Raw genomic sequence first — 25749 nt, forward strand, 5'->3', positions numbered from 1 at the left:
ATCGCCTTCCGTTGGAACGCTGCATTCATCGGTTGATCCGGACGCCGCCATCCAGCTGTCCCTGCAGAGGGCTGTATCTGCATGCATACATGACCTTGCTATTAGGGAGGTCCACCGCTTTTGGTAAGGGTCCATCTATAGTGTCCTCCGGATTCACTGTTTGTTTGGATATCCCTTCACAGCACTTCCTTCTTTTTCTTCACCCACACTGGCTGTTCTCAATGAATTGTGGATACGTGACTTTTCCTTCATAGGACTGATGCGCCTTCATTGAGCTTCTTATGAATGGACTGTACTCACTTTTTCCATTTTTATATTCACGTTTGATTTCATTTATCATTTTTGAAATTTGATTTATGTATTTACACGCTTGGTCACCTACTGTGCACTCAATTTAATATTGGAGTTTATTTACCTATAAGCAACTTCTGATTTTGGTATTCGCTTTATCAATTATTTACAGTTTATATATATGTATTTATTTATTCATTTATGCAAGTAACATATGAATTTATATCTGCGACCATCTGACTGCAAGGGCATGTATCACATAAAATCCCAATAAAATACATTTATGTTTTTGGCTGTAACATAACAAAGTGTGAAAATTTCAAGGGGTATGAATACTTTTTCCAGGCACTGTACTCCATCCTTTAAACAGGGTATACACGCAGAGCTTTTTTTCCTTCAACCAGCGGGTTCACGGAAAAAACTGAGGGATCCCCTCGTCCACACAAGAATGGGGATGCAGGAATCTCCCCCTGCTGCGCGATTGTATTCTGACAGCAAGGACCCCCCCCATCAAAATACACTGAATACACTGATCAGCACTGCATTGGCTGAAGGCTGGTTTTCCAGCAGAAGGCCTCATTCACACGAGGCAGACTTCGTTTCCACGGACCCCGCCTCGGTCCGCCGGCTCAGCGGGAGATCAGTCCGTTGATCTCCGCTGAGCCGACGGATGACAGGTCCCTCTCTGCTCACTGAGCGGGGAGGGGCTTGTCAGGCGCCGCTGCTGCCTATGGAGGGAACGGATGAAAACGGACAGCATGTCCGTTTTCGTCAGATCTCACCAGATCCGGTCCGCCAGCGACGGATCTGGACGTAGGGCCATCCGTCTGCTTTTAGCGGTTCGGACCGGGTCGGATGTCAGCGGACATGTCTCCGCTGACATCCGTCGCTCCGTAGGCTAACATGGAGCGCACGGACCTGAACGGTCCGATCGTGTGAAAGGGGCCGAACCGTTTAAGAGATGGTGGTCTAACGACTGGCTTCTGTTGAACAGACAGGGCTACACCCATACCAAAATTCACAAATTTGAATTTGTGTATACCCAACTTTAGTTTAAAACAGTGGTGCGGGCTTTATGTCTGTGCCACCCTTTGTTAATTCTCCCCATTATGTGTTGGTGAATGTTCAAAATATGTATTGACACAAGAATCTGAAAGTTAACCATTTTCCCCAAACCACAACATAACCCCTAGCTATGATCCCAAACCCTACCATCAAAACTCCTGTTTGATATCCTAAACCCCTGCCTGTCATCCCATACCTCTCATTGTATTTCCAAACCTCTGTCTGCCATCCTGACCCTCTATCTTCCATCCTAAACCCCTATCTATCACCTCTATACCCTCAAAGCCAATCTTCTGTCTGTCACCTTAAAGCATTTGTCTGTTGTCTGTTATCCTAAATCCTTATCTGTCCCAACTTCCTATCTGTCATCCCAAACCATTCCATATCTACCCCCCATCCTTCATACCAAATCTCTGTATGACATCCTAAATCCATATTGGCCATCCAAAACCTTTACTTCCTAAACCCTCATCTCATACAGTCTGTCATTCTAAAAGCTGAAGTAACCCATAATACCCCAATCAATCATTCCAACCCATAATAACTAATCTTTGGAATCATGATATCAGTATTGATAATATTGCTTTTTCCACAATGTATCAATGAGGACATTATCAGCCCTGACACAGATTATCCCGGATTATCCAGGAGGACTAAACACAATCTGCATCCAATTTCTATGCTAGGGGACTAGAAGGATCAGAAATTTGTGCAGGTGTCTGGCAGGGCATGCTGGGTCTTGTAGTTCACCAGCAGAAAGAGGTCTACATTTGTGCTGTGTGCCCCCAATGCATTAACGCTTCATGTTCCAGGTACAGAATTCTGCCTGCATACAATCTGAGTATTGCTAAGAAGGAATTCTGTAACATTGCATTGGCTGAAAATTGCATTATTTCTACACACGTTTTCGATTTACCCGACATAAAAGTGTCATACTGCAGTGAGTGTGTTAGATGATGAAATCAGAACAAGACACAGTGCAGGAGATTTACCAAAACTGGAACACACAGAATCTGGTGCAGCTGTGCATGGCAGCCAATCATCTTCCTACTTTAACTTTTTCAATTAAGCTTTACAATGAAACCTGGAAGCTGATTGGTTCCTTTCTTTACAGAGCTGCTCCAGATTTTGCTCGCTCTAGTTTTAGTAAATCTCCCCACTATGCTGACTTTTCCCACCCTTATGCCCGGCGTGTGTTTTACGTTCCCCAACCATCTACAGTGAGGGGAAAAAAGTATTTGATCCCCTGCTGATTTTGTATGTTTGCCCACGGACAAGGAAATGATCAGTCTATAATTTTAATGGTAGGTTTATTTTAACAGTGAGAGACAGAAAAACAACAAAAATATCAAGAAAAACACATTTCAAAAAAGTTATAAATTGATTTGAATTTTAATGAGTGAAATAAATATTTGATCCCCTATCAATCAGCAAGATTTCTTTCTCCCAAGTGTCTTCTATACAGGTAAAGAGCTGAGATTAGGAGCACTCTCTTAAAGGGAGTGCTCCTAATCTCAGCTTGTTACCTGTATAAAAGACAAGATTGTAGACCTACAAAAGGCTGGAATGGGCTACAAGTCCATCGCCAAGCAGCTTGGGGAGAGGGTGACAACAGTTGGTGCGATTTTTCGCAAATGGAAGAAACCCAAAATAACTGTCAATCTCCCTCGGTCTGGGGCTCCATGCAAGATCTCTCCTTGTGGAGTTTCAATGATCATGAGAAAGATGAGCAATCATCCCAGAACTACACAGGAGTATCTTGTTAATGATCTCAAGGCAGCTGGGACCATAGTCACTAGGGGTGAGCCGAACACTCCCCGGTTCAGTTTGCACCAGAACATGCAAACAGCCAAAAAATTTGTGCAAACATGTCTGTAGAGGTTACGGAGAAGTCTTCCATCAGGTCTATTACGCCGAGTGTCTTCAACCTGGACCACAACCACCTCCGCCACCGGATTACCGACCCTGGAACCGTGCCAGTGAGGCAAGAACGCAGTGGTAGTATTAAGCCCACTGACACAACATCCTCAAGGTAACTGAATTAAACTGCTGTATGCATGGAATGAAAACTGATGATCTAGCAGAAGGACTATTTGGGCTCTCCTTAACCACTTGCCGACCGGCTCACACCGATATACGTTGGCAAAGTGGCACGGGTGCGCAAAATCCCGTATGGGTACGTCGGCCCTATAAGAGCTGCCAGAGGGCGCATGCCCGCCCGCTGCAAGGCAGGGGACCCAATGCGCATGGCCAGCGGGCGCAATCGTGTGCAAGAGCGCCAGCACGGGGATTTGTGTGTAAACACACAAATCCCTGTGCTGTCAGAGGAGAGGAGACATGTCGTTTGTTCCTAGTAAATAGGAACAACGATATGTCTGCTCTCTTACTCAGTCCTATCCCCTTACAGTTAGAACACACTGAGGGAACACACATTTAACCCCTTGATCACCCCCTAGTGTTAACCCCATTCCCTTCCAGTGACATTTACACAGTAATCAGTGCATTTTTATATTTGTATAAATGTCAGTGGTCCCAAAAATGTGTCAAAAGTGTCCGATCTGCCCGCCGTAATGTCGCAATCCCAATAAAAATCGTAGATCGCCGCCATTACTAGTAAAAAAAATAATAAAAATGCCAGAAACCTTTCCCATAGTTTGCAGGCGCTATAACTTTTGCGCAAACCAATCAATGTATGCTTATTGCATTTTTTTTTTACCAAGAATATGGAGAAGAAGATATATTGGCTTAAACTGATGAAGAAATTTGTTTTTTAAAAACATTTTTGGGGATATTTATTATAGCAAAAAGTAAAAACTATTGTTTTTTTTTTTTTTCAAAATTGTTGCTATTTTTTGTTAATAGTGCAAAAAAAAAAAAAATGCAGAGGTGATCAAATACCACCAAAGGACGCAAATTCCGTTTAGGTACAGCATCGCATGACCGTGCAATTACCAGTTAAAGCGACGCAGTGCCAAATTGTAAAAGTGCTCTTGTCAGGAAGGGGGTAAAATCGTCCGGGGCTGAAGTGGTTCATGTACTCTCCAGTGTTCATTCTGAGGGATGGCTGGATATAGACAAAGTGTAAAATTGGTGGGTGGAGGAGGGATCACATTTTATACAAGTTGCTCTGTGAGTAGGGAGCTCCATTTGAACAACACCTGAAGATGCAAATGGCTCCCTCTGTATGACCTTTGTACGATTCCTCTGTATTCAGATGGATATAACTTGGGACATTTTGGAGGTTGTTGTTGTTATGTTGGTAATGATCCGATCATCTCTCATCAGCAGCAGTTCCTTAAGACAGTTGGGACCATAGTCACTAGGGATGAGCCGAACACCCCTCCAGCCCACCAGAACATGCGAACAGGCAAAAAATTTGTGCGGACATGCGAACATCGTTAAAGTCTATGGGACACAAACATTAAAAATAAAAAGTGCTCATTTTAAAGGTTTATATGCAAGTTATTGCCATAAAAATTGTATGGGGACCTGGGTACTGCCCCAGGGGACATGTATCAATGCAAAAAAAAAATTTCAGGAGCAGTGATTATAAGAAGTGAAACAATAAAAATGAAATATTCCTTTTAAATATTGTGCCTGGGGGGGTCCCCTTAGTCTTCCTGTAAAGTAGTGCATCTGTGTGATGTGTCTTACAGTCCCGCAGCAAAATTACATTTCTAAAGGAAAAAATTACATTTAAACTTGCTCATGGCTGTAATGAACTGCCAGATCCCGGCAATATAGATTAAATAATCAAGGAAAAATCCCCCCCACCCCAGTCTATACCAGGCCCTTTGGGTCTGGTATGGATATTAAGGGAAACTCCGCACCAAAAAAAAAAGTTAAAAAAAAGGTCAAAAAGTAAAAAAACACAAAAGACAGTTTTTGACAATTCCTTTATAAAAAAAAAAAAAAATAGTGTCCCACAGAGCTTTTTTTTTCTTTCTATTTTTCGGGTCTGTCGGCGCCGTGATTGAAGAAGGATGAACGTCGCGGGAAACTTTTTTTTTCTTTTTAAGTAAAGGAATTGTCATATACTGTCTTTTGTGTTTTTTACTTTTTGACACTTTTTTGTTAAAGGGGGGCTTCCAGATTCTGATAAGCCCCCCGCCCACAGACCCCCACAACCACCGGGCAAGGGCTGTGGGGATGAGGCCCTTGTCCCCATCAACATGGGGACACGGTGACCATGTTAAAGGCAAGTGGCCTGGTATGGTTCAGGAGTGGGGCACTCGCTCGTCCCCCCTCTGTCCTGACCTGCCAGGTTGCTTGCTTGGATAATTGTCTGGTATGGATTTTGGGGGGACCCCCACAACATTTTTTTTTTTTAATTTGGGCGTGGGGTTCCCCTTAAAATCAGTACCAGACCTGAAGGGCTTGGTATGGATTTTGGGGGGGAGCCCCACTCCATTTAAAAAAAAAATTTTGACGTGTGGTTCCGCTTAACCACTTCAATACACTGTGTTATATACAGTTGTGCTCTACCTTGGCGGAATTTATGATTTCTTGACCATTTTCAGAGAATATGAATGATAACACAAAAACGTTTCTTTCACTCATGGTTACTGTTTGGCTGAAGTTATTTATTATCAATCAACTGTATTTACTCTTTTTAAATCATAATCACAACAGAAACTACCCGAATGACCCTGATCAAAAGTTTACATACCCCAGTTCTTAATACTGTGTATTGCCCCCTTTAACATCAGTGACAGCTTGAAGTATTTTGTGGTATTTGTGGATGAGGCTCTTTATTTTCTCAGATGGTAAAGCTGTCCATTCCTCTTGGCAAAAAGCCTCCAGTTCCTGTCAATTCTTGGTCTGTCTTGCATGAACTGCACGTTTGAGATCTCCCCAGAGTGGCTCAATGATATTGAGGTAAGGAGACTGAGATGGCCACTCCAGAACCTTCACTTTATTCTGCTGTAGCCAATGACAGGTCGAATTGGAATTGTGTTTTGGATCATTGTCATGTTGGAATGTCCAAGTACGTCCCATGCGCAGCTTCCTGGCTGATAATTGCAAATGTTCCTCCAGTATTTTTTGATAACATACTGCATTCATCTTGCCATCAATTTTGACCAAATTTCCTATGCCTTTGTAACTCACATCTTCAAAACATCAGTGATCCACCTCCGTGTTTCACAGTGGGAATGGTGTACCTTTCATCATAGGCCTTGTTGACTCCTCTCCAAATGTAGTGTTTATGGTTGTGGCCAAAAAAGCTCAGTTTTGATCTCATCACTCCAAATGACCTTGTGCCAGAAGATTTGAGGCTTGTCTCTGTGCTGTTTGGCGTATTTAAAGCAGGATACTTTGTGGCATTTGCGTAGTAATGGCTTTCTTTTGGCGACTCGACCATGCAGCCCAACTTTCTTCAAGTGCCTCCTTATTGTGCATCTTGAAACAACCACCCCACATGTTTTCAGAGAGTCCTGTATTTCACCTGAAGTTATTTGTGGGTTTTTCTTTGCATCCCGAACAATTTTCCTGGCAGTTGTGGCTGATATTTTAGTTGGTCTACCTGACCGTGGTTTGGTTTCAACAGAACCCCTCATTTTCCACTTCTTGATTAGAGTTTGAACACTGCTGATTGGCATTCTCAATTCCTTGGATATCTTTTTATATCCCTTTCCTGTTTTAAACAGTTCAACTACCTTTTCCCGCAGATCCTTTGACAATTCTTTTGCTTTCCCCATGACTCAGAATCCAGAAACGTCAATGCAGCACTGGATGAAAGATACAAGGGTCTGTCAGGAGTCCAGAAACTCAATGACTTTTTATACACACTGACTAAATACAAGCAAACAGATCACAGGGGAGGATGGTTACCTTTAATAGCCATTCAAACCCCTTTGTGTAAACTTGTGTGCATGTTTTCAGGCCAAAATCACCAGGGTATGTAAACTTTTGATCAGGATCATTTTCGTAGTTTCTGTTGTGATTATGATTTAAAAAGAGTAAACACAGTTGATTGATAATAAATGGTATAAGCCAAACAACTAACCATGAGTGAAAGAAATGTTTGTGTGTTATCATTCATATTCTCTGAAAAATGGCCAAGAAATCATAAATTCTGCCAGGGTATGTAAACTTATGAGCACAACTGTATACTATAATATATATATATATATATATATATATATATATATATATATATATATACTAGACTGTGTGTGTATATGTATATATATACATATATACTAGACTGTGTGTGTATATGTGTGTGTGTATATATATATATATATATATATATATATATATATATATATATATATATTTTAAATACACTGCCTGCATGCCACTAACTAACCTGCCTGCCTACTCTAGCTCAATCTGTCTCTGTCCACATACTATACACGGCCGTTATGTAAGCAGCCTTATATAGTGTGGGGCATGGACTTAGTCCCCCTGAGCCATGATTGGCCAACGGCACCCTGCCTTTGGCCAATTATGGCTCTTGCAGCAGAGCGCACTGTGATTGGCCAAATCATGCAGGTCAGGTGCATGCTTTGGCCAATCAGCAGACGTCAATGCACTGTGATCTCGCAGTGTATTGCGGGGCATTCCACGGTGCTGGAATTTTCCACGAACGCCCCATATGTTCGGTTAGTTTGCGAGCAAACGAACACCCGATGTTCTAGTCGAACTTACGTTCGACTCGAACTGCAGGCTCATCCCTTATAGTCACCAAGAAAGCAATTGGTAACACACTACACCGTGAAGGACTGAAATTCTGCAGCGCCCTCAAGGTCCCCCTGCTCAAGAAAGCACAAGTACAGGCCCTTCTGAAGTTTTCTAATGAACATCTGAATGATTCAGATGAGAACTGGGTGAAATTGTTGTGGTCAGATGAGACCAAAATCAAGCTCAGTTTAACTCGCTGTGTTTGGAGGAGGAGGAATGCTGCCTATGACCCCAAGAGCACCATCCCCACCGTCAAACATGGAGGTGGAAACATTATGCTTTGGGGATGTTTTTCTGCTAAGGGGACAGGACAACTTCACCGCATCAAAGAGACGATGAATGGGGCCATGTTCCGTCAAATCTTGGATGAGAACCTCCTTCCCTCAGCCAGGGCATTGAAAATAGGTCATGGATGGGTATTCCAGCATGACAATGACCCAAAACACACAGCCAAGGCAACAAAGGAGAGGCTCAAAAAGAAGCACATTAAAGTCCTGGAGTGGCCTAGCCAGTCTCTAGACCTTAATCCCATAGAGAATATGTGGAGGGAGCTGAAGGTTCGCGTTACCAAACATCAGCCTCGAAACCTTAATGGCTTGGAGAGGCTCTGCAAAGAGGAGTGACATAAAATCCCTCCTGAGATGTGTGCAAACCTGGTGGTTAACCACTTGCCGACCGCCGCACGACTATATACGTCGACAGAGCGGCACGGGCAGGCAAAAGGACTTACAGGTACGTCCTTGCCTGCCCGCGGGTGGGGGGTCCGATTGGACCCCCCCCCCGGTGCCTGCGGCGGTCGGCAAATCTCCCCCGGCGATCGGTGGTGAGGGGGAGGCCATCCATTCGTGGCCCCCCCCTCGCGATCGCTCCCAGCCAATGGGATCATTTCCCTGCCTCTGTATTGTACACAGAGGCAGAGGAAATGATGTCATCTCTCCTCGGCTCGGTATTCTCCGTTCCGGGCCGAGGAGAGAAGACTGCAATGTGAGTGCACAACACACACACACACAGTAGAACATGCCAGGCACACAAAACACCCCGATCCCCCCCCGATCGCCCCCGATCCCCCCCCCAATCACCCCCCCCCCTGTCACAAACTGACACCAAGCAGGTTTTTTTTTTTTTTTATTTTTCTGATTACTGTATTGGTGTCAGTTTGTGACAGTTACAGTGTTAGGGCAGTGAGTGTTAGGCCCCCTTTAGGTCTAGGATACCCCCCTAACCCCCCCTAATAAAGTTTTAACCCCTTGATCACCCCCTGTCACCAGTGTCGCTAAGCGATCATTTTTCTGATCGCTGTATTAGTGTCGCTGGTGACGCTAGTTAGTGAGGTAAATATTTAGGTTCGCCGTCAGCGTTTTATAGCGACAGGGACCCCCATATACTACCTAATAAATGTTTTAACCCCTTGATTGCCCCCTAGTTAACCCTTTCACCACTGATCACTGTATAACCGTTACGGGTGACGCTGGTTAGTTCGTTTATTTTTTATAGTGTCAGGGCACCCGCCGTTTATTACCGAATAAAGATTTAGCCCCCTGATCGCCCGGCGGTGATATGCGTCGCCCCAGGCAGCGTCAGATTAGCACCAGTACTGCTAACACCCACGCACGCAGCATACACCTCCCTTAGTGGTATAGTATCTGTACGGATCAATATCTGATCCGATCAGATCTATACTAGCGTCCCCAGCAGTTTAGGGTTCCCAAAAACACAGTGTTAGCGGGATCAGCCCAGATACCTGCTAGCACCTGCGTTTTGCCCCTCCGCCCGGCTCGGCCCAGCCCACCCAAGTGCAGTATCGATCGATCACTGTCACTTACAAAACACTAAACGCATAACTGCAGCGTTCGCAGAGTCAGGCCTGATCCCTGCGATCGCTAACAGTTTTTTTGGTAGCGTTTTGGTGAAATGGCAAGCACCAGCCCCAGGCAGCGTCAGGTTAGTGCCAGTAGCGCTAACACCCACGCACCGTACACCTCCCTTAGTGGTATAGTATCTGAACGCATCAATATCTGATCTGATCAGATCTATACTAGCGTCCCCAGCAGTTTAGGATTCCCAAAAACGCAGTGTTAGCGGGATCAGCCCAGATACCTGCTAGCACCTGCGTTTTGCCCCTCCGCCCGGCCCAGCCCAGCCCACCCAAGTGCAGTATCGATCGATCACTGTCACTTACAAAACACTAAACGCATAACTGCAGCGTTCGCAGAGTCAGGCCTGATCCCTGCGATCGCTAACAGTTTTTTTGGTAGCATTTTGGTGAACTGGCAAGCACCAGCCCCAGGCAGCGTCAGGTTAGTGCCAGTAGCGCTAACACCCACGCACGCACCGTACACCTCCCTTAGTGGTATAGTATCTGAACTGATCAATATCTGATCTGATCCGATCAGATCTATACTGGCGTCCCCAGCAGTTTAGGGTTCCCAAAAACGCAGTGTTAGTGGGATCAGCCCAGATACCTGCTAGCACCTGTGTTTTGCAGTATCGATCGATCACTGTCACTTACAAAACACTAAACGCATAACTGCAGCGTTCGCAGAGTCAGGCCTGATCCCTGCGATCGTTAACAGTTTTTTTGGTAGCGTTTTGGTGAACTGGCAAGCGCCAGCGGCCTAGTACACCCTGGTCATAGTCAAACCAGCACTGCAGTAACACTTGGTGACGTGGCGAGTCCCATAAGTGCAGTTCAAGCTGGTGAGGTGGCAAGCACAAATAGTGTCCCGCTGCCACCAAGAAGACAAACACAGGCCCGTCGTGCCCATAATGCCCTTCCTGCTGCATTCGCCAATCCTAATTGGGAACCCACCACTTCTGCAGCGCCCGTACTTCCCCCATTCACATCCCCAACCAAATGCAGTCGGCTGCATGAGAGGCATTTTCTTTATGTCCTCCCGAGTACCCCTACCCAACGAACCCCCCCAAAAAAGATGTTGTGTCTGCAGCAAGCGCGGATATAGGCGTGACACCCACTATTATTGTCCCTCCTGTCCTGACAATCCTGGTCTTTGCATTGGTGAATGTTTTGAACGCTACCATTCACTAGCTGAGTATTAGCGTAGGGTACAGCATTGCACAGACTAGGACACACTTTCACAGGGTCTCCCAAGATGCCATCGCATTTTGAGAGACCCGAACCTGGAACCGGTTACAGTTATAAAAGTTACAGTTACAAAAAAAGTGTAAAAAAAAAAACAAAAAAACAAACAAAAATATAAAATAAAAAATAATAGTTGTCGTTTTATTGTTCTCTCTCTATTCTCTCTCTCTCTATTCTCTCTATTGTTCTGCTCTTTTTTACTGTATTCTATTCTGCAATGTTTTATTGTTATTATGTTTTATCATGTTTGCTTTTCAGGTATGCAATTTTTTATACTTTACCGTTTACTGTGCTTTATTGTTAACCATTTTTTTGTCTTCAGGTACAGCATTCACGACTTTGAGTGGTTATACCAGAATGATGCTTGCAGGTTTAGGTATCATCTTGGTATCATTCTTTTCAGCCAGCGGTCGGCTTTCATGTAAAAGCAATCCTAGCGGCTAATTAGCCTCTAGACTGCTTTTACAAGCAGTGGGAGAGAATGCCCCCCCCCCCCCCCCATCGTCTTCCGTGTTTTTCTCTGGCTCTCCTGTCTCAACAGGGAACCTGAGAATGCAGCCGGTGATTCAGCCAGCTGACCATAGAGCTCATCAGAGACCAGAGTGGCTCCAAACATCTCTATGGCCTAAGAAACCGGAAGCTACGAGCATTTTATGACTTAGATTTCGCCGGATGTAAATAGCGCCATTGGGAAATTGGGGAAGCATTTTATCACACCGATCTTGGTGTGGTCAGATGCTTTGAGGGCAGAGGAGAAATCTAGGGTATAATAGACCCCAATTTTTTCAAAAAAGAGTACCTGTCACTACCTATTGCTATCATAGGGGATATTTACATTCCCTAAGATAACAGTAAAAATGATTAAAAAAAAAAAAATGAAAGGAACAGTTTTAAAATAAGATAAAAAAGCAAAAAAATAATAAAGAAAAAAAAAAAAAAAAAAGCACCCCTGTCCCCCCTGCTCTCGCGCTAAGGCGAACGCAAGCGTCGGTCTGGCGTCAAATGTAAACAGCAATTGCACCATGCATGTGAGGTATCACCGCGAACGTCAGATCGAGGGCAGTAATTTTAGCAGTAGACCTCCTCTGTAAATCTAAAGTGGTAACCTGTAAAGGCTTTTAAAGGCTTTTAAAAATGTATTTATTTTGTTGCCACTGCACGTTTGTGCGCAATTGTAAAGCATGTCATGTTTGGTATCCATGTACTCGGCCTAAGATCATCTTTTTTATTTCATCAAACATTTGGGCAATATAGTGTGTTTTAGTGCATTAAAATGTAAAAAAGTGTGTTTTTTCCCCAAAAAATGCGTTTGAAAAATCGCTGCGCAAATACTGTGTGAAAAAAAAAATTAAACACCCACCATTTTAATCTGTAGGGCATTTGCTTTAAAAAAATATATAATGTGTGGGGGTTCAAAGTAATTTTCTTGCAAAAAAAAATAATTTTTTCATGTAATCAAAAAGTGTCAGAAAGGGCTTTGTCTTCAAGTGGTTAGAAGAGTGGGTGATGTGTGACATAAGCTTCTAAATGTTGTGCATAAAATGCCAGGACAGTTCAAACCCCCCCCAAATGACCCCATTTTGGAAAGTAGACACCCCAAGCTATTTGCTGAGAGGCATGTCGAGTCCATGGAATATTTTATATTGTGACACAAGTTGCGGGAAAGAGACAAATTTTTTTTTTTTTTTTTTTTTTTTTGCACAAAGTTGTCACTAAATTATATATTGCTCAAACATGCCATGGGAATATGTGAAATTACACCCCAAAATACATTCTGTTGCTTCTCCTGAGTACGGGGATACCACATGTGTGAGACTTTTTGGGAGCCTAGCCGCGTATGGGACCCCGAAAACCAAGCACCGCCTTCAGGCTTTCTAAGGGCGTAAATTTTTGATTTCACTCTTCACTGCCTATCACAGTCTCGGAGGCCATGGAATGCCCAGGTGGCACAAACCCCCCCCAAATGACCCCATTTTGGAAAGTAGACACCCAAAGCTATTTGCTGAGCGGTATAGTGAGTATTTTGCAGACCTCACTTTTTGTCACAAAGTTTTGAAAATTAAAAAAAGAAAAAAAAAATTTTTTTTTTTGTCTTTCTTCATTTTCAAAAACAAATGAGAGCTGCAAAATACTCACCATGCCTCTCAGCAAATAGCTTGGGGTGTCTACTTTCCAAAATGGGGTCATTTGGGGGGGGTTTGTGCCACCTGGGCATTCCATGACCTCCGAAACTGTGATAGGCAGTGAAGAGTGAAATCAAAAATGTACACCCTTAGAAATCCTGAAGGCGGTGATTGGTTTTCGGGGTCCCGTACGCGGCTAGGCTCCTAAAAAGTCCCACACATGTGGTATCCCCGTACTCAAGAGAAGCAGCAGAATGTATTTTGGGGTGCAATTCCACATATGCCCATGACCTGTGTGAGCAATATATCATTTAGTGACAACTTTGTGCAAAAAAAAAAAAAAAAAAATAATAAATTGTCACTTTCCCGCAACTTGTGTCAAAATATAAAATATTCCATGGACTCAACATGCCTCTCAGCAAATAGCTTGGGGTGTCTACTTTCCAAAATGGGGTCATTTGGGGGGGGTTTGTGCCATCTGGGCATTTTATGGCCTTCAAAACTGTGATAGGTAGTGAGGAGTAAAATCAAAAATGTACGCCCTTAGAAATCCTGAAGGCAGTGATTGGTTTTCGGGGCCCGTATGCGGCTAGGCTCCCAAAAAGTCCCACACATGTGGTATCCCCATACTCAGGAGAAGCAGCTAAATGTATTTTGGGGTGCAATTCCACATATGCCCATGGCCTGTGTGAGCAATATATCATTTAGTGACAACTTTTTGTAATTTTTTTTTTTTTTTTGTCATTATTCAATCACTTGGGACAAAAAAATGAATATTCAATGGGCTCAACATGCCTCTCAGCAATTTCCTTGGGGTGTCTACTTTCCAAAATGGGGTCATTTGTGGGGGTTTTGTACTGCCCTGCCATTTTAGCACCTCAAGAAACGACATAGGCAGTCATAAATTAAAGGCTGTGTAAATTCCAGAAAATGTACCCTAGATTGTAGGCGCTATAACTTTTGCGCAAACCAATAAATATACACTTATTGACATTTTTGTTACCAAAGACATGTGGCCAAATACATTTTGGCCTAAATGTATGACTAAAATTGAGTTTATTGGATTTTTTTTAGAACAAAAAGTAGAAAATATCATTTTTTTTCAAAATTTTCGGTCTTTTTCCGTGTATAGCGCAAAAAATAAAAACGGCAGAGGTGATCAAATACCATCAAAAGAAAGCTCTATTTGTGGGAAGAAAAGGACGCAAATTTCGTTTGGTTACAGCATTGCATGACCGCGCAATTAGCAGTTAAAGCGACGCAGTGCCAAATTGTAAAAAGTGCTCTGGTCAGGAAGGGGGTAAATCCTTCCGGGGCTGAAGTGGTTAAGTACAAGAAACATCTGACTTCTCTGATTGCCATCAAGGGTTTTGCCACCAAGTACTAAGTCATGTTTTGCGAAGGGGTCAAATACGGTACTTATTTCACTCTTTGCAATGCAAATCAATTTATAACTTTTTTGAAATGCGTTTTTCTGAATTTTTTTTTATTGTTATTCTGTCTCTCACTATTAAAATAAACCTACCAATAAAATTATAGACTGAACATTTCTTTGTCAGTGGGCAAATGTACAAAATCAGCAGGGGATCAAATATTTTTTTCCCTTACTGTAGATGAGACATATCTGTACCACACAGGCAACCAGAAGGCCTGATACGATGGTGAAAAATTTGACTTTTTTGTTTTACTCTGTGTTTACAGTGACTTTGTTTTCTGTCATTGTACAACAGCAGAAAGGGCCTCCTTGTGTCTCCTTGCATCCGCTGTGTTGAAATCCTGAATCTATGACAGAAATATTTTATCTCCTGTTATTAAATATGTTTTGGTTTTAATAGAACCAATTGCGTAACTTTGTGTTTTCATTGTGAAATGGCTGATTGGGTGATGTGGGAACAAGTGGCGGTAGTGGCTGTCTGCTCTCCATACTGACATGATACATACTAGCTTAATGATGAGACAGCCTTAAAGAGAACCTGTTTATGTGAATCCTGAAATGGAAACAGCCTGTGTCTGGCCTGTATGGCAGTTTCAGGGAAGTGAAGCTTGTTCTAGTCAATGGTGGCTTCCATTTGAGGCTTCTCACACAGGTCTCTGCATCCAGTTAGATGCTTTCTGCTTTATTTTATGTATTTGTTTATGCCATATACATCTACATAAGAGTGGAAGTCTGTGTAATATCTGAGCCCTTATCTGAAATCAATTATGATGAGACCGGCTTTTTGTTGGCGAGTTGCTGCCACCAGTTCTGGCATCTTCAGTAAAAGAAGGGATGTCACTTTCAGAGCTGGACCTGAATTTAAAACAGCCTTGGCTGATCCTCTTGTGGAGTGGAGGGATTTAAATCAATTAACAGTCCTTCTCAGTAAGTGGAGTAGGATCAGTTCAGCTATCTATCTTCTCACCAAGAGCTGTGTGACACCCAAGCCCTTATCTGAAATAGAAAAAAAAGAGCTTTTGCTTATAACAAATACTTCAAAGGGAGGGAGCCGTTATTTTTTTTCCACTCCTCTAAAGCTGCCATACAACAACAGAGTTTTGTTAGAACTTTTTGTTTTAAGAACATTTATTTCATTTTCTAATCATTATTGAGGTCAAATAGATGTTGGTTTTCGACTGCAGAGATGAGAAAATTTGAAGGAGAAGGATGGAAAAGTTTTCCCAAACCAATGATTTTCTAACAATGAAAGTGTTTTTTTTTATGTATCTTTGACATCTTGTCCTCTAACAAACAGTCCCAGCACATCTGATTTCTGATAGTGGCTCAGACTTTAGTCTGCCTTTCAGCTCTTTGATGGAAGTTAAAGAGCTGTAATTTACTGGATTGCCTCTCCTCCTATTTCTCTATATGTAAAGATTAATTATTATTATACAGGTTTTATATAGCGCCAACAGTTTGCGCAGCGCTTAACAAAATAAAGGCAGACATTACAGTTACATTACAATTTGGTACAAGAGGAATCAGAGGGCCCTGCTCATTAGAGCTTACAATCTAAAAGGAAGGGTGAATTGATACAAAGGATAATAGCTGTGGGGGATGAGCTGATGGAGGAAGTAAAACAGTATATTAGAAGCAGGATAAGTCTCTTTAAGGAGAAGGGTTTTCAGGGATCATCTAAAGATGGATAGATTAGGGGACAGTAGGACAGATTGGGGTAGGGAGTTCCAAAGGATGGGAGAAGCTCTGGAGAAATCCTGTAGGCGAGCATGGGAGGAGGTGACAAGGGAGCTAGAGAGCAGGAGGTCTTGGGAGGACCGAAGAAAGCAGTTTGTTTGGTATTTTGGGACTAGGTTAGTGATGTAGCTGGGGCAGAGTTATGGATGGCTTTGTAAATTATTGTTAGTACTTTGAATTTTATTAGTTGGGTAAGTGGAGGCCAGTGGAGGGATTGGCAGAGGGGGGGTGGAGGACACTGAATGGCTGGTAAGATGGATGAGTCTGGCAGCAGCATTCATTATGGACTGAATGGGGGATAGTCTATGTAAAGGTAATCCAATGAGGAGGGAGTTGCAGTATTAATAATAATAATTAATAATAAATAGAAATACTTGAACCATTTTCTTTGGAGAATAAAGACCTGGAAATAAGACACAGAGATGATTTGTGTCCTTAATAACAAATATTTTGAATTCTCCTCTTCCTCAGGTATCCCGCCCTCAATCTCTCCGCTCACTTCCCCGTGTCACTCACCCATTCATGGCACACCAGCACCCAGCCCCACGTTAAAGTCATTACCAGTGCAGTTCACAGATTCCGAGGGCAGCCGGCTGTCTCTGAACCCACACAAAGCCTTAACGTGTTCTAGGAGTGCGCCGGAAATTCCAGAGCCCGTCCCTGAAGTCACCACCGCTGTATGTAGCAGGTAATCACATGTATGCATCAATCTGTGTGTCATCTCTGTGTGCAGACCTGCCACCATTGACCGAGCCAAATATCAACTACAAATGGGATGTCATTAGACCATACAATTTATTGCACTCAGATCCTCTGGGAGAGCTCAATGTTAGCTTCCAGATCTCATTGATGGCACAGGACGCCGCCAGCTACTTCTGAGAATTGGTCACTGGTACTTTTTGATGTGGAACTGTTGACATAGAAAATAAGAGAAAATCCCACATCTCCCCTGCTTGATTGTGCTGCTGTTCCAATGAATTTGTAATGGCACCCCAAAGGACCTTTCTAACAGACTTGTGTTGCACCACAGCGCATGATAGCGCACTACCATGGGTTGTGGTGCGCTGTATTAAAAAAAGTACATGCAGATTTTTTTGCCACATTTTTGTGTGTTAGCTCATCCAAATTATTTGGCTGCTTAACTTAAAGCACATTGATGAGTGGCATAACGAGAGTCCGTGCAAATGAGTTTTTAATTTTTATTTTGTAATTTTGGATGGCATTTGTGAAGTTTATTTCGCTGCCTGTGTCCTTGCTAGGTGTGCCAGCTCCACATATACAGTATATATATAGATATATCTATATATATATAGATATATATAGATATATCTATATATATATAGATATATCTATATATATATATACATGCACTATATTACCAAAAGTATTGGGGAGCCTGCCTTTACACACACATGAACTTTAATGGCATCCCAGTCTTAGTCAGTAGGGTTCAATATTGAGTTGGCCCACCCTTTGTAGTTACAAAAGCTTAAAAGCTTCAACTTTTCTGGGAAGGCTGTCTACAAGGTTTAGGAGTGTGTCTATGGGAATGTTTGACCATTCTTCCAGAAGCGCATTTGTGAGGTCAGGCACTGATGTTGGATGAGAAGGGCTGGCTCGCAGTCTCCGCTTTAATTGATCCCAAAGGTATTCTATCGGGTTGAGGTCAGGACTCTGTGCAGGCCAGTCAAGTTCCTCCACCCCAGATTCGCTCATCCATGTCTTTATGGACCTTGCGTTGTCCACTGGTGCACAGTCATGTTTGAACCGGAAGGGGCCATCTCCAAACTGTTCCCACAAAGTTGGGAGCATGAAATTGTCCAAAATATCTTGGCATGCTGTTGCCTTACGAGTTCCCTTCACTGCAACTAAGGGGCCAAGCCCAACCCCTGAAAAACAACCCCACACCATAATCCCCCCTCCATCAAATGATTTGGACCAGTGCACAAAGCAAGGTCCATAAAGACATAGATGAGCAAGTTTGGGGTGGAGGAATTTGACTGGCCTTTACAGAGTCCTGACCTCAACCCGACAGAACACCTTTGGGATGAATTCAAGCAGAAACTGCGAGCCAGGCCTTCTCGTTCTTTTGGTAATATAGTGTGTGTGTGTGTGTATATATATATATATATATATATATATATATATATATATATATATTGTAAGGGGGACAGGCTCAACTGATATTGGCAGATGTATATATACAATGATATCATGCACAAGAAAGGGGCAACCCAAGAACGGTCCAAGTGGGTTTGTCCCCCACTTTTATTCAGAAAAGCCGCAAACACAGTTCAATGTAGGACGACCTTGTACAGCAAGTCCATAGCATAAAGCAAACAAAATATCTGCTTGTCCAAGCCACTAACTAAGCTGTGGTCAGTTCCTTAACTAAAGCCTGGTGCACACAGGTAGCTATGTGATGATAGTACAGCAATCTTCCCGTTGAACTACTGTGTTCTGACAGAGGGACTTCCCCCACCAGAACACAATGCTGATCAGCTACTGGTTTTCTAGCATGCCCCTTTGACAGAAGCCAGATAAGCTGCTGTACACACTTGCTGAATGTCAGACGATTTCTGTTGAATCAGACCATACCGGCTGATATTCAGCCCATGTGTACCAGCCTTAAGGTCAGGGTCACACTGGTGCTCTGTGGTCAGGCTGCAGCATGGGTGTATGGATGTTTTTAGCTGTGTTTCGATTAAAAGCGCACCACAGGTGCAGCATGCAGAAAATGTGGTGCGATTTCAGAAAACACAGCAAAAATGTGCGACCCAATAGAAATAAGGCTTCATGTACATGGGCCTACATATACCACGGCTGTGGAAAAATGCAGAATTTGCAAAATGTTTCTATCCTGAACGTGATTCTTCCACGCATACACCCATGCTGTGGTAAAACAGCAGCACATCAATGTGAACCCAACCTAACAGAGTGCCCCTTAATGGGTTCCCCAAAACAAACAGGCAGCAGTTGTACCTTTGTAGTGTTATGTCAGCAATCAGACATTCACACAGCAAACAGCTCTCACAGCAAAAAGAGAGAGAGAGACCTGATGCATGGTAGAGACTAATAATGAGGTCTGGCTACCAGGCAAGGTATGGACCTAGGAATGGAGGCTTTGTCCCACCCAAATTTCTACAAAGGGCCAGGACACAGATCAGAACATTTTAGGATTCTAAGAAACCAAAAGGTTTGTTTTTCTCCCTATTAGCTATAAAGCCAAAATAGATGTGTTTCATTTCACTAGTCTTCACAATACTGTACGGATGGAATATTAAAACATTGAACTGACAATTTAGTACTGACTGTGAATCCAGATATTTTATGTTTTATATTTGTGCTTGTTTCTGTTATAGCCCCAGAATGGGGTACAGCAGGTGTGCTGACTCGGGAACTCAGCACAGGGGATGGTGGGAACCTCTCATAATGGGCACAGCCAGGCTGTAGACCCAAGATCTCAGCACAGGGTTCGAGGGAACCCCTCATAATGGGCACAGCCAGGCTGTACACCTGAGATCTCAGCACAGGGATCATGGGAACCCCAACATAATGGGAACAGCCAGGCTGCAGACCCAAGATCTCAGCACAGGGATCATAGGAACCCGTCATAATGGGAACAGCCAGGCTGCAGACCCGAGGTCTCAGCACAGGGATGGTGGGAATCCCTCATAATAGGCACAGCCAGGCTGCAGACCTGAGATCTCAACACAGGGATGGTGGGAACCTCTCGTAATGGGCACATTCAGTTTGCAGACCTGGGATCTCAGTGCGTGGTTGGTGGGAACCCTTTTTATTGGGCACCACCAGGCTGCAGACCTGGGATCTCAGTGCAGGGCTGGTGGGAATCCTTCATAATGGGCACAGCCAAGCTGCAGACCTGGGATCTCAGCACAGGGGATGGTGGGAACCCCCTTCATCATGGGCACATTCAGTTTGCTGACCTGAGATCTTAGCACAAGGGGGTGGAAATCCATCATAATGGGCACAGCCAGGCTGCAGACCTGAGATCTCAACACAGGGATGGTGGGAACCTCTCGTAATGGGCACATTCAGTTTGCAGACCTGGGATCTCAGTGCATGGTTGGTGGGAACCCCTTTTATTGGGCACCACCAGGCTGCAGACCTGGGATCTCAGTGCAGGGCTGGTGGGAACCCTTCATAATGGGCACAGCCAAGCTGCAGACCTGAGATCTCAGTACAGGGGATGGTGGGAAGCCCCTTAGTCATGGGCACATTCAGTTTGCTGACCTGGGATCTCAGTGCATGGTTAGTGGGAAGCTCTCATAATGGGCACAGTCAGTCTGCAGATCCCGAATCTCAGTGCAGGGTTGGTGGGAACCCCTTTTATTGGGCACAACCAGGCTGCAGACCTGGGATCTCAGTGCATGGTTGGTAGAAACCCCTCATAATGGGCAAATTCAATCTGAAGACCTGGGATCTCAGTGCAGGGTTGGTGGGAACCCCTCATAATGGGCACAACCAGGCTGTAGACCTGGGATCTCTGTGCCGGGATGGTGGGAACCCCTCATAATGTGCACAGTCAGTCTGCAGACTTGGGAGCTCAGCACAGGGATAGTGGGAACCCCTCAAAATGGGTACAGCAGGTGTGCAGAGACAGTGTCCCTAAAAGGTTGAAGTGACTGCCTGGGGGGTTATTTCTCCAGCATCTATGAATCACTGACACTATTTCTGGGTGACATAAACCTTTCATAAAATGGTGGCTGTGACTACACCCAGCGCAAGTGCAGCCTCACCCGACATGGACCTTTATGTACCTGAATTTTACTAACACGTTAGTGGATTTGATACCTTTTATTCAAATAAAATCTTTTTACAGTCTTCATTTAGAGGCACCCTTGTACCTTCTCTTTTTCTTAAAATGAACCTGATTGTATAACTGTTTGTATGCTATCATAAATGATTATAAGTAACAAATTTTCATTTCCATATCGTTGCAGTTGTGGGCGGCCGTACAGCCAGGTGAATCCAGCCGAGAGGACAGGGGACACAAATGACATAACACACTCTCAGAGCCGAGCAGGTACAATACATGCAATGTCTTTTATGGGGCTCTAACTAGCTATACTGTGCACATGCTGTGTCATAGAATCTGGCAGGGTGGGGGGTTACCAGATCTGCAAATCCCTAGGGCCCGGGGTCACCTGACCTCAAAGTGCGGTGACCATACATATAAGTAGAGAGAAATGTTCCTTTATTCCTGAATGCTGACGAGAGACATTATTATCCAGCTACACCCCCTCCACCTACAGAGCCAACAGTCTGAATCCATCAAGCTGAAACATCACTTCAGGAGCGCTTACATGACATAGTGGGGTTGATTTACTAAAGGTGAACAGGCTGTTTACTTTGCAGGGGAAGTTTCACTTTGCAAGGGAAGTTTCAGTTTTCACTGCAACTTTCCACACAGCTTAGTGAATGTTTTGAAATTTCCCTTTGCAAAGACTACCCAATGATATGCAAGGAAAAAAACAGCACTTTTGTTTATGCATGATTGGATGATGGAAGTCAGCAGAGCGTCACCTCATTCACTAAGCTCTGGGGGAAATTACCATGAAAAGTGGCACTTTTCTTTCAAAGTGAACAGCCTATTTGCCTTTAGTAAATCAACCCCAGTATGGGTTAGGAGGCCACTTGCTGCAGGTTAATAAATCGGGTCTCATGCTTCTCTTTCCTTTTGAGATTAGCTGTGTTGGCCCTCAAAACAATAACAATGACAATACACACCTCCCAACTTTTTGAGATGAGAATGAGGGACACCTATTAGCAAACGTATGTAGGCATAGGACACACCTCTTGCCACGCCCCCTTATAGGAGAATTATACAAAAAAAATGATTGGTTAAACCCACAAGTGCTTTTTTACCACTACTATTTCTTCATATTGGCTTTTGAAATTTACAAATGTAAAAATTTAGAAATTGGATGAAAGGTTTAGCTCTGGGAAACACTTTTTGAAAGATAAAAAGTGAATTTTATATACAACTATATAGATCAGACCAAAATGAGGGACAAATGAGGAGGAAAGAGGGACAGAGGGACTTTGTTCCAAATCAGGGACAGTTGGGAGCTATGGGAATATGCTTTGTAAAAATCATCAAAATGTTGACATTATCATTTACTGCAGTAAAGTCCACCACCCTGTGATTTAAAGCAGAACTTCAGGCAGACATATCCCATGAAGGCAGTAATATATTCATTTATAAAATCAGTTCTCATATTTTTCAGTTCAACTAATAGAAAAATCTGAATGTTACCTGGTATTAGCCTCTTGTAATCCCTGAAAAGCAGAGCTCAAACTGGAAGTTGGAGTACTCTGAGACTATGGAGACTCCACTGCACATGTGCTGATTGGAGAAGAGACAGGACAGTGGTGGGGTGACTCATCAGTATTCCGCTGCTCCTTCTCTGTCCAGTCACAGGCTGGGGAGGGGAGGCTGCATTGTGTAACTTCAGTAGTGGAAAGTTGGGGTCACCTGTCCAGCTAAATCTCTCTCAAAATCCTTTGACTGCTTAATATGTTTTACGTCTTATATTTAGCTGTTTGCCTGAAGTTCAGGTTTTTTTTCCTGTAAAGCGACTTTCTCTACATTTGCTGCTATTTAGATAAAGTATCATTTTTACCTTGAGTATGTCAGTGTCCACATTAAAGTGGACACATTAAACTGAAAACGAAAATTCTAATATATCGCAGCTTACCAATCATTATATGTGATTACTGCATTAGTTTTCTTTCTACGGGCTTTTTTCCCTCTGTTTCCACCTGGTTATCTGCCCGGTAACACAACTCCTGTGTAAGACCCCTTTCACGCTGGGGCCACGGACGCATTCGCGATAAAGCGCTGCTCGTTTTAGCAGCGCTTTACCACTGTTTGAGAAGGGGTTAAAAACTCCCGTGTTGCGATGCTTCCGACGTGCTTTTCAGGTGCTTCAGAAGTGATGCCCAATCATTCCAATGGGCAGAGCATTTTGGGAGCACTAAATACAGCCCCAAAGATGCTGCTTGCAGGACTTTTTGTAACATCCCGCTAAAGCGCCCGAAAACTGCCCAGTGTGAAAGGGGTCTTAGAGTTTATTAAAGGGCAACAGAGTTACCTTTGGGCAGCAGCATTGTCAGTCTGGGGGGAGGGCAGTGTTAGACTAGCAGATTTAGATACACTAACAAATTAAAGCTAAACTCAAGCTAACACTTTTTTAAAGCAGTTACATCAACAGTTTTTTTTCCTGTTTGAATAAAGGTATTACATTTATAAATAAAAGCTGTTCATTGTAAGCAGCCTTGCCAGTGTTAAATGGTTTGTCTCAACACTCTAACTGCTACATTTGCAGGACAGCTTGTTCTTTTGAAAAACAACATACATATTGGCTAGATCACCAGGTGGAAAGAAAACTTGAAAATCAAAATGAATGCAGCCATCACATCTAAGAATAATAAATGTTTGCTTTTGGGTAATACTGCTTTATTGTTATACTGCAACACTAAATGAATGACTGATCAGATAATTCCCTACAGCGTCCAGACACGTGGAGTATGCATGGAAATAGAAAAAGAGCTTTATGTCCACACTCCACAGTAATGATTTGAACTAATCCCATTTTAATAGAACCTGTAGAAAAAAATATGGGAGACCAACTGCCGCAAGAACCTCATTGGCTGCATGTTTGTTCCAGATCAGATGCTCAGGATGAGGGTGACAGCCCTGGTTTCTTGTTACTCCTCGTCAGTTGCTTACAATGAACAAATAAAGATTGCTTAATAATACATTATCCATGCACTTTACAGCATGGTACTGTACAGTGCAAACCGCTATGCAATGCATTGTAATGACATTTAGAATGGCATCTCATCACGCTTTTACAGCAGCGGGCGACTCATGGCTCTAATCCTTGTACACCGCATTAAATGGTTTTATGTGTTTTTTGTGCCTTCATGCACTATAATCCATCGTATAAATGAACATGTGTAAATTTATTGGTCTGAATGAACTCAGTCCTCCATGGTAGTGGTCCAAACCTGGTGAGAGGGGTGCTGTTGGGAAAAGTAGGGAATTGGTGCATATTACACTATTTACAGTATATTCTCCATCTTTCACATTAATGACATTAATGATGGCACTTTTGTTGCAGATGACCCAGCTCACACCACGTCAGACTACGACAGCACACATGAAACCAACAACAGCGACAGCAGTGACATTGTACAGAATGATGACGAGGCAGAGGGAGATGGGACGCAGTCCAGGAAAAGTTCTGTTTGTCGAACGTTTCGATCGGACAACATCGACCTTCATACACTAATAACAGCAGCCGAGGTCAGTGATTCCCAGAATCCTTTGCAGCATCCCCAGTGTTCAGACTGGCTCCCAGAACCCCCAGCGGTGTTTTCGGCGTGCCAGACTGACTCGCCGAATCCCCTGCTGTGTCCCTGGTGTGCCAGACTGACTCATAGAATCCCCTGATGTGCCAAACTGACTCTCAGAATTCCCTGCATGGTCCCCGGTGTGCCATACTGACTCATAGAATCTCCTGCTGTGTCCCTGGTGTGCCAAACTGACTCTCAGAATCCCCTGCATGGTCCCCTGTGTGCCATACTGATTCATAGCATCCCCTGCTGTATCCCTGGTGTGCCAAACTGACTCCCAGAATCACCTGCATGGTCCCCGGTGTGCCATACTGACTCTCAGAATCCTCTGCATGGTCCCCTGTGTGCCATACTGATTCATAGAATCCCCTGCTGTATCCGTGGTATGCCAAACTGACTCCCAGAATCCCCTGCATGGTCCCGATGTGCCAAACTGACTCCCAGAATCACCAGCAGTGTCCCCTGTTTGCCATACTGACTCATATAATCCCCTACAGTTGCCCTGATATGCCAGACTGACTCCCAGAATCCCCTGCGGTATCTCTGGTATTCCAGACCTACTACCAGAATCCTCCATAATCATCAATGTGCAGCATTCTCCCCTATCAGTGTGCAGAATGCCCACTTATTAGTACTCAGTACCCCCTTCCATCAGTGTGTAGGATCCCTAGAAATCAGATTATGAGATCCTCTCCTATATGTTCACAAGATCCCCTCTTATAAGTATGCAGGATCCCCTCCTATCAATGTGCAGGACCCCCTCCCCCATCAGTTCACAGGATTCCCTCCTATCAGTGTAAAGGATCCCCTCCTATCAGTGTAAAGGATTCCCTCCTATCTTTGCACAGGACCCCCCCCCCCCCCCCCCATCAGTGCACAGGATTCCCTCTTATCAGTGTGCAGAATACCCTCTTATTAGTGTATGG

The 25749-nt window shown here is 43.6% G+C and overlaps 1 protein-coding gene across 7 annotated transcripts in view; it reads left to right on the plus strand.

Moving 5' to 3' along the window:
• Nucleotides 1-25749, plus strand: part of PDE3A (phosphodiesterase 3A) — a 331598-nt gene that overhangs the window by 264099 nt on the left and 41750 nt on the right. For all 7 annotated transcript variants that reach the window (XM_073621400.1, XM_073621393.1, XM_073621396.1 and 4 more), the window contains 3 exons: nt 16910-17126; nt 21403-21485; nt 24589-24773. In XM_073621400.1, the coding sequence (XP_073477501.1) occupies nt 16910-17126; nt 21403-21485; nt 24589-24773 (485 nt within the window). The remainder of the gene's footprint in view (nt 1-16909; nt 17127-21402; nt 21486-24588; nt 24774-25749) is intronic.

This window comes from Aquarana catesbeiana, linkage group LG03, assembly GCF_042186555.1.
Source record: "Aquarana catesbeiana isolate 2022-GZ linkage group LG03, ASM4218655v1, whole genome shotgun sequence".
NCBI classification, from domain to species: Eukaryota; Metazoa; Chordata; class Amphibia; order Anura; family Ranidae; genus Aquarana; species Aquarana catesbeiana.